Source organism: Numenius arquata, chromosome 2, assembly GCF_964106895.1.
Source record: "Numenius arquata chromosome 2, bNumArq3.hap1.1, whole genome shotgun sequence".
Taxonomy (NCBI): Eukaryota; Metazoa; Chordata; class Aves; order Charadriiformes; family Scolopacidae; genus Numenius; species Numenius arquata.
Genome location: NC_133577.1, coordinates 72141359 through 72157874, shown reverse-complemented (window position 1 = coordinate 72157874; position 16516 = coordinate 72141359). Strand labels below are relative to the sequence as shown.

The window sequence follows — 16516 nt, the reverse complement described above, 5'->3', positions numbered from 1 at the left end:
AAAGAAAAACCCCCAAAGTTTCCCTTCTCTTTTCATCTTCATTTTGTTTTGCATTAAGCCGCCCTTTGTGCTCAACCCATTCTACTGTCGCCTTCCTCTGAGGTTAGATTATTCCCTCTCTGTAAGTATAACTGTGTCTACCCTCCAGACTGCTGCCAGCACAGCCTCATCACTGACGAAAATCCCCTACCCCTCGAGCAAATTACACAGCAGTGTCAGCAGAAATTCAGACTGTACATCTTCCTGTAGAAAGTTACATTTTAATAGCATTTCATAACCCTGGGCAGCATGTTAATTGTAGAAACAAAACCTAGAAAACACCTGTGGCTGTTGTGAAGATATCCAAAAATACATCTTCCTACCTCTTCTCCGCCACCCCAATATATACTCCTGCCGCTGAATCTACTTTGTGCTCGGTTCCCCTTTTTTCTATTTTTCTAACACAGCCATCAGCCAGGCTCAAACTGCCTACTGCAATCAGAGTAAGAGTGAAAAAGGAGCGTATATTTTATTATGATATGCAGTTTCACTTTATTTGTATTTAGGGACATAAAGTTAGAGCAAGTGTGACATGCTTTTCTAAAGCACCTTGTTTGCTCAGTGGCAACAGGATGGTGGGAAGCTTAAGGGTGGACTAACTCCCAGACAGTCATCAGACCCACCTACCAGGAACGGTATCTTTATGATGCATATAAAGAAACCATGATAATTACTCATGAAATTTGCTTAGATTACTACTTATATCGTGCTACTTTTTTTTTTTTTTCACTTTTTGTTCATTTTTCATTAGTTCTTCATTATCATTCTTCATGAAAACATATTAAAAGTTTAGATCAGCCAAAGTAGATTACATCCTTCCCCGCTGAAACCACCTCCTAGAACCTCACTCCAAAGTGGCCAGGATCTTGACAAGCTGCGCTTCCCTTTTACTGGGGGTACCTGGTCACGACCATGATCCCATCCTGAGAACGGATTTGCTCCATTCTTCTCCCAGGAACTAAAATTTTTAAAAGAAAGCCTATGGTCTTATTATTCTTCAACATCAAAACTAAATTATAGACTTTAAAATGTATCTCCCCCTACCTTTAAAGTTTTCTCATGATTTCCTGTTTGCTTCTCCTGTACAAAAGCAACTGGCTGTGAAGTTCCTGCTGTTACTTCGCACTGCCCTTCTTGCAGGTTCTGTGCTCCCTCTGTGGAATAAAGGATAAAATAATGTAGTGTCTGGAGAGACGTCCTTTATGAAGGCTGCGCTCCCCAAGCGAAATTGTCTGGGGGAGTGGCCTGGCAGCTTCATCGCTTCCTCATCAGCGGCATGCCTGTCTCAGGGGAGCATTTCCTAAGGCGGCCAATGAGTCATTTGCAACGTTAGGATGACTTGCTATATTTTATTTTTTAATGAAATCCCATATGAGATCTGGCTGGGGTTTCAGAAAGTTTAGCCAATCCAACAGTAGGCTTGGAACAAAGCAAGGAAATAAGATTTGCTGTGGCTAAACCTGAAACTTCAGTCTTAAAGGAAAATGACGACTTTTACCTTTCTTGCCCAGAAAGTGATTTTCTTATGCTGCTGTGCTGTCATTTTTTTCAGTCTCATACTTTTTAAACTGAATTAAAAGGTTTGCTTTTTCTCCTGCAATTAGTTCCCTGGAAACTTCTTTCAGTTCAATTTATTGATATAATTGTTTTTTCTATGAAACTCCTACCCTCCACCCCCAAATAATCCTTGCCATATGGTATTGCTCATACTATGAAATCCTCTAAATAAATGTATTCAAAAGTCTGGAAAAGATCTGTTCGTCCACTCGTCAGAACTGATTTTTTATATATATACATATATATATATAGGAGATACATGTACCTCCAATAGAAAAGGTTAAGCATATTAGTGGAAAGAAAAAAAATTAACATCTTTACACGTGGTGATACTTTATTTGCTATGTCATGGAAAAGAAAAAAGAAGAAAATCTAATAGCCGATTGGAATCCAGTATCAGCTCTGCCTTCCTCCACATAACTGAGTTATGTTTAGCTTAATTTCCCACAAATGGGTCAGTGCACACTTGTTTGTACTTAATCACATACATACTTTGCACTGCACAACCAGCATTAATTAGCAAACTCTGGCACGTGCACATACTTAGACAAACAGCCATACTGAATGCGTATACATTCCTTGGCCACTGAGCCCACAACCCAGAGGAGGATTCACACACACACATGCACACAAATGCAAAAAGGCTGAAAGTCATTGAAAACTGGTCTGTAATCTTGTCATCTCAGTCTTCTTCTCTGAAACTTGGTGATAAAATTCCTTGATCTCACAAAGGTATTGGGAAGAGTACTTTGCTGATGTTGGTAAAGGGCTTTAAAGATCAGAATCATTATGTAATAGTTAATAGCAATATTAGTGATGGATAACACTTGGCCTAGTCTCGCTTGGGAAAGAAACGCAGGAATTCACCCGTGTGTACACACACGCACCTGGGAAAAGCAAGAACACAGGTTTTGAACAGTGGCCATGATCTGCACAAAGGAGAAATTCTTCTTCAATATATTACCAAAGGTACAGTCCTGTGGGTACCTGAAGCAACTAAAGCCTTATATTTTATTCCTATAACAAGTTTGGACAACCTCAGGAATGTTCACATAAAACTGTATCTTCACTGAGATAAAAATCTAGTCATTAGACAACACAGGCGTTTATATAAATGTCTCTAATTATTTTCAGGTAGATCTGTGCTAGAGGTGCCCAGCTTTAGCAATAGCCCCAAAGCCCAAGGGCAACCAAAACCTCTGGGAGGGACTTGAAAGGGTTTGTAGGCAGGCTGCTCCTGCTGCTCGGGGCCTCTCCCTTGTTGGTTCGGGCAACCTGCCACAGGCAGGATGACAAAGCAGAAAGTGCTCCCTGCGTCACGTGCTTGCCCTCCATAAAACTCCATCCATTAACAGCAATTACAATAACCCACAGTCCTGGCAGATCGGTACTTTCCAGAAATCAATCAGCAGGTACCTTTTTGCAGGGCGAGACCGCTGAGGAGAACCTGGATCACAAAGGTCTGGATTATCCTCAGAGATGTAGCAGTGAGGATAACTCTCTTTGCCTGTAAGCATCAGGAATCAGGAAGTATGGCAACTCACAGCCATTGCAGAAAGATCCAGTGAGGCTCTCACCCTGTACTACCACTGTCTTTGGGTTTTGTTAGTCCCCATCTAGAAGATGGTGGCTGTTGAGTGCTACCTGCTCCGAAGGCATGTGCCCTTCAAGTACCTGCCATGAAGGTCTGTAAGTGGCACTTCAAGGCAAAGGTCTCCGCTGATTTACCTGGATTTTCTGTATCACACAGAAGGACATTATCAACAAGAACAAACTCCTTCACGTGGGCTGAACTAGTCTAACAAATCACTACTATCAGAAGGGGACAAGCCTACTCTCTTCCATCACACACCTTTTTTCTTCTTGCTGACAAAATACCCTGGGCTTGCACACTTGGCACCAGCTCTGGCAGGCAACAGACCCTTACATGAGCTAAATCAACTCACTAACCTAGGAGAAAACTAACCCAGGAAAAAAAAAAAAAGATGTGGGCAGTTTCTCACCAGCCTAACGAGCTCAGCCAGCTCAGGGAAGGATCACAGCCAGTGCCAGGCAGAAGGCATATCCACGCAGACCAGGGTGAAGGAAGAGAAGACAACAACATTTCTCTCCCTGGTGGCAGCAAAGCTGCCGGTTTTGCTCAGCAGCTTGTTAAACCAGCAAAAAAACCCATCTTTTTAGCATTTACCCAAATCCATTTCTGAAGCAGGCTACACTAAGCCTCACTGACGCTTCTTGAGCAGAGAAAAAAAAAAGTACAGTGAAACAACTATGGTATTTTTAATCCATATCCTTCCTTATTGGGAGTGAGCTTCCTCACAAGTCAAAGTCCTCCTTGGTACCGAGGCCTCTGAACTTTTGACTTTCAGTTGTGTAACTTCTGGCAGGGGTGAAAAAAGGCACGATTGGTTTCAGAAGGCCCTGACCAGGCAGGAATGTGACCAGCCCAACACAACAGTCCGGACCCACTTTGTGAGCGGAACTGCTCCAGGATAAGAATCCTCTTACTCTGCAAAAGCATCCACTCAGGGATCCGACAGGCTGCCGAGGCAGGACGTGGAGACCCCACAGAAAGCACCTGCCCTTCAAGTACTCACCAAGACAGTCTATAAGTGGCACTTCAATGCAAAGGCCTGCGCTGATTTACCTAGATTTTCCATATCACACAGAAGGATTATCAACAAGAACAAACTTCACATATTCGACAATCAATGTAATTAAAAAATACCTGTCTCCAGTAGTTCAGAAGATGACTCTAATTTTGTAATGCTTATGAACAAGCATGTAACTTGCTTTAGACCCTTATCTTCAGGCATCTGAGAAGTACGAGGTATTTTATATGACAACGAACATCTATTTACCTTACGCTCAAGTGAGCTTTTTAGGTGGAGAAACTTTTAGCTTTTCCTTCTCCTAGATTAGCTCATTTCTTCCCTTTCAACACAGGTCACCACCTCCTCTGTTGCGTAAACTCAAACATTTGGAAGTGATGGTAAGAGAGCCGTTACATCATCCAGATTATGACAAGGGAAAAAAAAACCAAGCCTTTAAAATACACACCTCCAGCCTGGATCATATCACAGGTCCAGACTGAGAGGCTGCCTTGCAATCAGCTGAACTGACAAAACTGCGAAGGAATGGAGTAGAACTGAAGCAGGATGCAGGGAAGGATGAGAACTTCTTAAACCGCCTTTGCCCCTACAGGAATCACAATGCACCCGCACTTCCTTGAGGGCCAGGATCAGTGAGTGGAAATTAAAAAGTAATACTTAGAAATTGTACTTTGGTGTAAGTTAGACCTTCAACCTACCTCACGCGCTTTATTTTTTACTGTGAGAGAGACACAGTGCAGCCTTACAGCTAATCAAGAGAAGCAATGGAGTTGGCTGCTGCAGACGTGTCAGGGCTTGCTTAAATAAGGGTGGCATGTGCTGTGCTCTAGTGATCCCTGCCAAGAACCACTGATACCTCTGACAGGATAAACTTGCACAGCCCCGTGGCTATTCTCTTCTTTCCAAGTGCTGATTCAGCACTTGGCTCCCCTCTCAGAGGAAGCATAGAGATAGCTTAGAGGTACATTTGCCTCCTCTACCTGAACTCAGACGAAGTCTGAACCCATAACAAGTCAGCAATGTTAAGACAGGCCAAGCCAGCATTATTTACACGCACAGAACTCAATGTTCACTGATAAGAGCTGTTAATCAAGAGTGAACCACTGATGTCCCACGAATGCTACTTCTGAAGGCTGGTATATGTGAGCCTTGAATCCTGCTGTCTACACATGGGACCAAGACATATGTTACACCCAATTAGAAGTACCTCTAGTCTTCTCTCTCAAATTAGCTATTTGTCCTTAACTATGTGTAAAGCACCACACGTGATCACTGCACAGAAATTATATAGCTAAAGTAAAATCCTTACTTCCCCTCCTAAGAGTCAAATATTAAGGAAACAGAACCCAGAAGGTGAAAACACCCTACCTCGGAGCAACTTTTGCACCTACTTAATGGAAGCAGAAGCTTGCAACACTTGTATATATACTCCATATGGTTTGTTATTTCAGCCTTCAAGGAAAAAGTTCCATGGTGAGTGGAACAAACAAAACCACTTCACCAATACCACAAAAACATGCATCTTTCCAAGGGCTAAAGGTTGTTTTTTCCTCAAAGAATCTCACTGTCGGCATATGCAAGTGCTGAGGAAGGAGAAGTTAAGAAAGACTGAGCTATGCACTCAGTCCGTAACATTGCTTGTTCACTTTTATCTCGTGCAGTTCAAGTGAAAAACAAAGAACTTCTGGGCATTTTTGAGCAGCTCTTTCACCTGCAGAGTGCACAAATATTAACAGATGAGGCTGAACGGTGAAATCACTTTGATCCTTTTCTCCCTGGATCACAGGTCTGTTTTCTTATCTGCTGGCTTCCGAAGCATGCAGTCTTCATGGAGCAATAAACAGCCTTGATGATTCTCTGGTTCTGCAAGTGACTTCCTTAACTTATTGCTGAAATGTCCAAAAGGTGTTTAAGAGTTTGAAATGATTGTGATAGGCAGCACCCCACCAGAAAGCAGCTGCACAGATTTTCTTGGCTTTATGCTCTCTCCATATCTGACCAAGAAGCCCTTAAAACCATTGGTGAGAGTTATTTCATTAAGTTATTGCATTTTTCTTAGCAATCCCTGACTACTGATAGAAACGAGAGCTGATCCAAAACCAGCCCTAACTTCACTAAGAGATTGGTTGTGTTACCTGGTGCGCTGATGTCCTTTTCTACACTCATTTCCCTAAGACCACTGAATCCACAAACAAATGAGAACAGGGTGTTTCATATGAAGTTTGATTCTGACTCACTCTCAAATTCAAAAACCACCAAGCTTCAAGACTGACAAGTAAAAGAGTAAAGGGCGTTTTCCTAAGAAATCAGAAGTTTTCCAAACTATATTATTGCTTATATTTATTCAGTGTGTTGCTGCAAAGTGCTTTAAGTTTCATTGTGTTCTTTTTAATCTGCTTTTCATCTCTAAGAGCTTGAGACTTGTTCCATTTAAATAAAGCATAGCTTGAATGGGATCGACATAAAGACAGAACGTGGAATAACTTAACTTTGCACTTAGTTGAAATAGGGTACATGAACAGAAACTGGGGGGCTCTACTTTGGCACAGATTTCTTTTAACGGAGTCCTGGACTCTAATCCACAGTGTTACTCCAAAACACCTATCTCCTTCATGAAAACATAAACTCTTTTTTTTACCACAAGTATTTGAGTAAAAAAAAAGGCATTTAAAAGCATTTTCCTAAGTGGCAAAACACATAGATAAAAATTTTCTTCTGGAAAGTTTTCAACCTAAGTATTAAGTTCTCTAAGCCAGAGGAGAAAAAAACCTCATCATTCTCAGCAAATCAAATGCAGTTAACATATGAAAAAGACAGAAAAATGACAGAAAACTTCATAGTGCTGTTTTCTCAAAGGAAAATAAAGATCTACTGAGAACTTTTAAACAAACCCCTACACAGCAGAGCAAGAATTATAAAACCAAGACAAGCCAAAGAAGAAATACTGACAGAGGAATGATGAATGCCACATCAAACAAAAAACAAATTTTCAATTGACATTTACCCAAGGGCGCGATTTAAAGCTCTCTATACCCAATGGAAAAGCACCCACCCAAACGAAGGCCTTAAGTGACAAAATTCATCCCTTTCAGTTCAGTTTTCTCATGAACATCTGAAGACTGACTCAGCAACATCCTCCAATCTGCTTTTCGCTCAAGATGGGTCAGCGCTGTTTCGTGAGCAGGCTGCAATCCACCACTTCTGCATCCAAGAAGAATGAGAAGAGTTGCTAGTGTAGGTGAAGTACGTCAACATCAAAATACGCCCTTTTCAGCCTCTACATGACCAGGCACTCAAGCTTTTAACATGCCACATCCTGACAGACTGCAAAAGGGGTTCTGAAATTGGCCTCAGTTCCTAGCAAAAGAAGAATTCCTACTCCCAGCCATTTGCTTTTGCTTTTCTAAATATCCATGCAGCTACCATGAAAGTCCAACTGTAATATGAAAAAGTATTTTACTTTACTGATTTCAACAGGGACATCATTGTACTCTTTGGCCTGTTATGAGAAGTCCTATAAGACATGCTTCTGCCATAATTATGGAACTTGAAAACCCGCTCCAACAAGATCTGGGCTTTCACGCAGACATTCCTGGTAGCTCTCAAACCACCAAAGCCATTGACACTATCAGACGATTGGTATTTGTCCTAGAAAGTCTTCAGCCTTTACTCTTTTCTTATGTAATTGTTTAAAGTAAACCATATAGGAATTACCCAGGTTGCTCTAATTAGCATTCATAGGGACGTCTTCTGTGAGCATAACATCACATGCCGACCTCAAGTATTTCTAGAGCATCTAAAACACAAGCTCCATTGGCTTAAAGAGAACAAGTTGTATAAACTAAACAAAGGTAAACTTCAGATTATCTCTTCCTTAGTAAAAAGGCAAGTAATGCTAAATTAATTAGGTATTTTTGACCACTTCCATTTTATTTCATTGTGAGCTAAATTAACTTGGTTATGAACAACAATATAAAGCTTCTGTGTCTCTGGAACTGCAGTAAAAGCTGTAACATTTCACATAATGATTTATATGCAATCTTGACAGAAAACATCATCTTATAATACCGGTAATTTTAACACAGATTCTTGTCTATTCCCTTCAAAAGTCACTGCTCCTTTTGGATTTACCTATATCAGTATAATGCTTAGTCTAATCCAAATCAAAGCAAAGGAAGCCAATTTCTGGTATGACTACCTATAGGTGCTCACGGTGCCATCCATACTGGCTCACCCTTCATTTGGGATGACCTGAAAAAGCTGAGCTTCCTGACTTTTTTCTTGAAATTCCTGCGGCCAACACAAACCTGTTGATTAATACTCTCATGCTTTTTTTTTTTTTTTTTTTTTCTGGTCAGTAAATGAACAATTCTCTGACAAGAGGAGGAAGTATCACTTGAACAAGTGTGGCACCCGAGGCACAGAGAGGTGAAACAGTACTCAGCAGGGCTGAAACAGGATCTCCTGGTGTTGGTCCCACTCATTAGACCCGACAGCCATCAGCCATGCCTTTATTGTCTTTACCACAACTAAAGCCATTTATTCATTCCCACATGTCTCTCTGTAGTTGGGGTTGCATTTGAGTCACAGGCAACATCAAAAAATGGTAGAAAATATTTCACACACAATCAGTTTTTTTGCCAAACAAGCCACTATTAAAAGTGAACATGATTAAAGGAAAACAAACTTTTTGCAGACGATCTCCCAGAATGGGCATGAAGTTTAGAGCAGCTACTGTACCACGGAAAGTACTTAGGTACTTGGCTCAGAAGCCTGTGATCATTGTTTTTTCCCCCCAAGCAGGGCTTTTTCAAGAGGGGGCAAAAACCCCATTATTTTAATCTAGAGTAATCCAAGTTTCTTGTCTTTTAAAAACAAAAGGACTTGGGCGGAACGACTTAATCCTGCTTGTAGCAGCCCAGCAAACAATGACATAGCATTTCTACGAGGTGAACAAAGCGGGATAACCTAAAAGGTCACTGCCCTCCAAACCGTCTCGCTGCCTAAGTGATAGGACAAACCAATCTCCACGCGTACAGGCTCTGATAAAGGTCTAGCGGGAAATGGTTGTGAAAGGTGATTGGAAAACTGTAGATACGTTAACACTTTTGTGAGCTAGAATTACAGAGACGTGCTAGTTTTGTGTCAGGCTGTGCAAACAGCGGAGGAGTTAAGGAAGTTAAGCGCTTCCTTCCCGCCATACTGGGGGATGCCACGCCAGAGCACAGGCGAGGTGACCGTGCCTCACAACACTTTCTTCTCTGAGCAACCGAGTCAACAAGTAAAACAGGCACGTTTGCTGGAGCAGAAGATGAAATGAGATATCATCTCAGTTCACTACGTAAAACCAGCTCATTAGCAGGTCCTGAAGAAAAGCTTAGGACTAGACTAGACTAAGCTACTATTATTTTCTATGGAAACAGAAGTATTTGCATGCTTTACTTACTTCCTCCCTTTGCATTCATCTCTCTTTCATGCAAATACAAGTGCTGGGCCACACAGAGTTCTAACAGCCAAAAATGACAGAGGGTCTCACCGTTCCACAGGGTTTACCATAAATGAGTCCGACTACATAATTAACAGTACTAGGCACAATACATAAAGGTATACGTACATAGACCATACATGTACTATACATATAATACATATAGGAAAGGCAATAAGCTAAGGAAAGCAACAGCTGTGAGCTATTTGGAAGCAAAATAGAAGGTAAAACCAAACTGAAGATGAGGAAAAGAGGCGGCGTCAGATATAGCTTGGCAAGTCAGAGGACGGCTCGCCGAAGAAGACCTACAATGTGACACCACACTCAAAAAAGGAAGTTACTGAAAAGTATGAACGAGGAAAACGTGAACAAGCACTGGAAAAGAATTTCACAGGAAATTCCTGAGTCAAGATGCTACAGACTGGAAGGCAGATGCATTACAACGAGCAGGTATCAAAAACCAGATATGAAAACCAGAGGAGGCATCAAAGACAAAACTTTCCCAGGACATAGCAGTGGTGAAGTGCACTCACTTTAAAAGGAGAGCAAGTTATTGATTCAGCATACAGAATAAGCCACAGTGCACAATTTTATCTGGTATTTGGTTTGTTTTCTGCACACACAACCAAAAAGACAGCAAGTTACCCTACCAAAGGATGTCCAAGATGGCCTTAATGGAGAAATAACTTTCAGACAGGAACAAGCGGTGAAGTTTTATCTCCAAGGAAGTCTTGAAAATAAAGAAACTGTAACAGTGAACTGGAAAAGGGGGGACCAGTACCCACACTGTGAGGGCCAAGCACTGTTCCTGTTCACAGCAGAAATCAAGGGGGTGGTGTAACTGTTAACAAGGGCAGAGGAAGAATGTGGGCAACCATGACACCACTTCCAAGAGTCAAGTCCACTCTACTCTTCTCCACAAGGAGCGCTATGACACACTTGTTATTGTTACACCTGAGCAGTTCACATGTAAATTATATGGTCAAAACATTCGCAGGAAATACTGCAAAAATAAAAGTATTTGTGGCCTCATTACTCACACACTCCCCAGTGTAAATAAGCGTCAGTGCAACTTAATCACCATCAGTGTTTGCACTCCAGCACAGAACTAGGACCACCAAAGTGGATCCCCTCTTACTCTATCTCACAGTTATGCTGTATGCAGAGGCTCTCATACTAGCACTAAAAATGAGGAGCAATGATTTTAACAGTACGTTGTCAATTCACTTTGTAGAATACAACCCAAATTTAATTCCAAGCCCACTACAACTTTCCAGGCCCACCAAAGAGTGGGTGCCATGTCCTGAGTGCCCAGCCCTGAAAGAAGCTGAGCAACTCTTCAACCTACATGAAAGTCAAACTGATCTGAAAACATAGCTGCTCATAAAATTTAACTAGCATGAGGATCTGGGGGAAAAAAAGAAGCAGCACTGGAGGTGAGACCAAGGTAGAGTCCCACAGAAACAAAAAATATCTTTTATAAAGCAAAAGCTGCAACCCAGGCTATCCTAATTCCGAGATGTGTATGTTTAGCCCCTTATTGTATAGCTTTGATTTTTCTCATTAATCCTTTCTGCAGTAAAATGCATGTTTATAATACAGAAAACTAAAATAGTGCAGAGATAAATTAACAAAAAATCAGGAAAAGCATTATTTTCTGAATTATTTCCAATTTTCATACCTTTACACCCACAAAATGTCATAAGTACTGCATATGCAAAATGCAATTGTTGAAGTAAACCAAATGCTATTTGAAGATTGTAGGATAACCTTTTTGACAGCATAAGCTAATGACAAGAAAATGTATTTAATAGCTATGTTACGCAAAATATATATAAGCACTTTATCTTACCATTTTTACTTTTCCCTGTGCTAGCCATCATTTTCCTTGCCATTTTGCTCATTGCCAGACTGCTACTGTTTGCTTTTTTAAACATTCTTAGATCTTACAGCAAATTAATAACTCTGAATTTACTGTTCTCATTGACAAAATGATGGAAGGGTGGGAATAGATCCAAAGAGTAATCAAGAAATTCCTACAGCTAGGAACAGCCCTGTTTCTTCCTCTTACTACATACATAAGTTTAAATATGCCTTGTCCAAGAGATGTATATAGATATAAAAAATACCCTGCTGCCTAGTATGACTAACTATAGAAAGGGATTAAATTAAGGTTGTTCATGTTTTAGAGTCAGTTAAACAATGTGTAATTCTCTTACTTGTATTATGTTTCAGTTTTAAAGTAAATTACATACCTCTATTTGCATTTCTGAAATTATTTCATTTGAATCTTCTATTTAACCTCTTCAGCAGTACCCACAACTCCCCTCATCTCTTGTCCTTGATGTATATTAAAAACTTTGACTTGTTCCTTCAGGAGATGGACGTCAGGTTTCAGATAATAATCTACTGGTATGCAACCATCCTAGAAGCAAAGCTGCCTAGATGCTGAAAGATAAACCTTGACGTCACAGTTTAAACCAACTTCCCTGAGAATTACTTTTAAGATGCTGCCAGAGTTGTAGAACGGGCAGCAGGGCATAGTAATGTCTTAAACTGAAAAACCAAAGATACAACAGAGCATATAAACCGAAGCCCAAACAATATGTTCTTTTAAGTCGTTTAGCCTACATGAGTCAGCTTCACGAGGCTGAAAAAGCTCGTTAAGATGCAGGCTTAATTTCTGAGTTTGTGTCAGCAGATACATCACTGTCCAGAGGAACTAGGTTTGGGTATAACTCCGTAGCAGTTTACTCTGCACTGTCACACCTGCCTAACTTTCAGTATCTGATTTAAAGCTAAATTGGGTATTTCTAAATCATAATGTGGTAGTAGCAGCATTAGGCAAGGGAACTCTTGTGGGTTAACCCTAACTGGTCTCAGGGCACTGCACTGCCCTGAAAGTACCAGGACAACCTGACTCTCTTGAGAGTGGTTTGAGAGTTTTCTTTCTTTCCAGGCTTTCCTATTAAGGTCAAGGACCATCTGGCTTCCAATGCCAGGTCTGTAACTCAGATCGGATGATTTTATGTTGGTCCAATTGAAAGACACTAAGCAATATGGAGCTGTAATGATAAGTTTATTTCATGAGTTTTAACTGTTACAAACCTTACCTTCATTTTTGCCAGCTCCTGCTGTCTCCCACCGTGCTCCCCACCTTATGCATATTCTTACTGTGCGGGCATCTTTATTCTCTGACAATTGCCTCTGATAATTTCCATTCTGCATAATAAGACTTAAAATATTATATAATACCTTAAAGTTACCAAGGTGCATTAGCTTCAATGTTCTCAAATTATTGCATATATAAATATCTTTAAAACCAGACCCCTTTCCCAAGGATTTGGTAGAGCTGAAAACACTCCTTCAGTAGGAGATGCTCAATGAAATACTACATCCTGAGTGTTTTTTCATTGATGCTGGACTGCTGTATATTGCCGGAGGTAAGCACAGGTTAATTTGCAGGCATTCGTTACTTCAAGCTCATTATTTATCTTTTTTCATCAGGTTTTATAGACACAGTGAGAGCATGGTTAATACTATGTCCAAGGAGCATCAGAGACTGAAGTTCTGACTCCGAAGAGGTACAAAGCGGACAGCTGGAACACAAATTTCCCCATTGCTGTTGTGGCAACATGCCTCAATCCTGGCAGACAGAAACCACCTCCACGGTTGAGAAGGCCACTCAGCTCCCACCTAACTCCAAATCTAACTCCCTCCTCAGCGCACGCTCACACAAGCTGTGGTGTCCCTTCAGGCAGCAGCTGTGACAAGGACCCTCAGGCCATGGCATCCCTGCTCCCAGTGCTGCGGCCAGCACATCCTCAGGGCCAGGGTCCCCTACCCTGACTCAGGTAGCGCAGCATCCCCCTTTGCTCCTGTGAGATGATGGATACAGCCCTGCCCAGCCCCACTGCCATCAACACTGGCCTCAACTAAAGTCAGTCAGGGAAAAAAAAAGTCAAGCGCCAGTGGTTGTGTTTAGGAACATGGAAGCAACTGTTATGGTTTGAGGAACCCACAACAAATTACTGTCATTTAGACAATTATTCTATCACCTGATGACCCCTCATGACCCAGGAAGGGGAACCGGGAAAAAACAATGAAACCAGGGGCTGAAATATAAACAGATTTAAAAGAGTAATACTAAATAATTAACATTAGTAATACTAAAGAACCAATATTGATCCCGATACCAATATAAAACATATAGGGATTATACTGAGACAAGTCTGTCAGCAGGACGCTGTGCACTCCCAGCAGTGGACAGCAAATGCCAGACACTGCAAGTACTTTGGCTTCAGGAGGAAGGGAAGGACTTGGGGGTCTGGCACTGGGGCAAGTACTCATGATCGCAGCCATCATAGGAGGTAGAGAACTCCTCAGCAAAATTTTTAATTTATAGTGAATGTGACGTTCATGGTATGAAATAATCCTGTTGGCCAGCTTGGGTCAAGTGCCCGGGTCTTGCTCCTCCTCATCTCTGCACCTGGTGAGCTTGAAAACACTGAGATCTTGAAACCCACATAGAATAGCTAGCTATAAAGCAAATATTTTCACAAATTCAGACACTAGAGTCTTCTAAAAGTGCAGTTTTCCCAAGCATTACAAGAGACTACACTGAAAAATAAAATTACTGGAAGAGAAATTAGCCCTGTGTTGTTCAAACCAGGACACAGACACAGGTGGGTCGGACCTACGGCCACACCAGGTGAAGGCACATCAAAGTCGTTTTGCAGCCGTATCCAAAGACCCACCTGAAGGCGCCCGGCCGGCGGGCAGGAGGGAGGGAGGGCAGGGAAGGGAGGGCAGGGAAGGGAGGGCAGGGAAGGGAGGGCAGGGAAGGGGGTGCCGGCCCGGCTGCGCCCTGCTCCGAACCTCCCAGGTGTTTTACCGGGAAACCACATTCTTCGAACCCCTCCCGCCCCACCGCCCCGCTGCGAGGCGCTACCGCGCAGGTGCCCGCCAGCCGCCCCCTGCCTACCTGCTGCCCCCCACCGCCGCCCCCGCCGCTCCGGGCCGCCGCCGGGCGCCTGCCGCACCGCCTGGCCTTTCCGCAGCCCGCTGCCCATAGCGCGGCTCCGCGTACCGCTCCGCGGCCGCGCAGCCGCCCCCTTCCCCGGCGGCGCCCCCTGGCGGCCGCGGCCACCCCTTCCGCCGCGCACCTCCGCGTCCCCGGACCCCCGCCGCCACGGCGACAGGCGGCGACCGAGTACCGGCCGGGGGCGCTTCGCGGGGAGCGCTCGGTGGAGCGGGGCCGGAGCGAGGGGCCGAGCCTCCCGGCCGAGGCGCAGGACGGCCGGGGAAGGAGCTGCGAGCTCTGCGACCGAGGGGATGCCGGCGTTAGGAAAGCGCTCCGGAGGTGTTCTGGAAGTATTTTTTCCTCGCAATTAAGGGTTCATTCTAAGAAATCCGTATCTATGAAGAAGACACTCTGACTGAAAGATGAACTGCCTGAGGCAGAAGGTCTGATGAGGCTTATCACAGCGCTCCCTTCTGGGCTACGGACACCGTTTGTCATCATCGTAGAATCACAGAATGGTCTGGGTTGGAAGGGACCTTCCAGATCATCGAGTCCAACCATCAACCTAGCGCTGCCAGAACCACCACTAAACCATGCCCCTCAGCACCACGTCTGCCCGCCTTTCAAATACCTCCAGGGATGGCGATTCCACCACCTCCCTGGGGTGGTACTTATCTGACAGTGCTGCCCAGGTCATGGCCTCATTATGGTGGCTTTTACATGAGTACGTGGCCAGAGGAGTGGCTGCCAAGAAGGATTTCTGGCATAAACCAAGAAGGCAGACAGGGTAAGATGAAAGCCATGACCCCATCAACCAGCAGCAGACCCGCGCACAGATGCCCCCCTGTTACTGTCGGCTCCAGTTCGAGATTTCTTCTGCTGGGAGCATGTGACTTGTTATACCAAACATGGCGGTTTATCCGATCGGTATTCCCGCTTACGGGAAATACTGTGACATCTGTTTGAAAGGCTTTAAAAGGACGCTAAACCAGCTGTTAATGTTTTTGGTGGACGGATCTCCTTTTCGGTTGCACAGATTGACTTCTGGGCTGCGGCTGGGCGAGCACGAGGGCTGCTGCAGCACTAATGCACAGCAACCAAACGCACTCTATTGACCCAGGAGCTCTTAGTCCAATTCCTAAGGCGACCGCCGGGTCACCCTGCGGAACTGCGTAAGTGACTCACGCTAAGCGTCCCCAGTGTAAAAGTAAATATCAAGTCTGTTTATCCTATAAATCTTTTACACTTCAGAGCTGCGATGATCTTACTAACGCTTTTAGTACAGGACCCCAACCATGTCGGCTCTTGGTGCTCTGCTACAGAAGGAATAATGAGCAACAGCAAAGGACCGAAAGAAAGGGAAGAAAGAGACCGGGATGATAACTTGGAGTTTTGAGGTTGAAGAGGCGCTGCCTCCCCATCCTCAGCTTTTTTGCACAGAGGATGTCAGCAGTTCCTGTGTCTGGTGCTGTGTTACTCTTCCTAACATGTGATATGTGTTACATGCCAGAGGGATGGGATGTCATCTAGAGGGACCTGGACAAGCTAGAGAGGTGGGCCCGTGCAAACCTCATGAAGTTCAACAAGACCAAGTGCAAGGTCCTGCACTTGGGTGGGGACAACCCTCATTATCAATACAGGCTGGGGGATGATGTGATAGAGAGAAGCCCCATGGAAAAGGACTTGGGGGTACTGGTGGATGAAAAGCTGGACATGAGCCAACAATGCACACTCGCAGCCCAGAAGGCCAATTGCATCCTGGGTTGCATCAAAAGAAGCATGGCCAGCAGATCGAGAGAG

General features: G+C 43.5%; 1 protein-coding gene across 1 annotated transcript in view; it reads right to left on the bottom strand.

The window, feature by feature from the left end:
• The window catches only part of TXNRD1 (thioredoxin reductase 1), a 41599-nt gene extending 26834 nt beyond the window's left edge, over nucleotides 1–14765 (bottom strand). Inside the window, exons 1-2 of the mRNA XM_074144679.1 lie at nucleotides 14678–14765; nucleotides 1084–1193 (exon numbers count right to left, since the gene is read on the bottom strand). Coding sequence (XP_074000780.1) covers nucleotides 1084–1193; nucleotides 14678–14765 — 198 coding nt within the window. The remainder of the gene's footprint in view (nucleotides 1–1083; nucleotides 1194–14677) is intronic.
• Between the last annotated feature and the right edge of the window lie 1751 nt (nucleotides 14766–16516).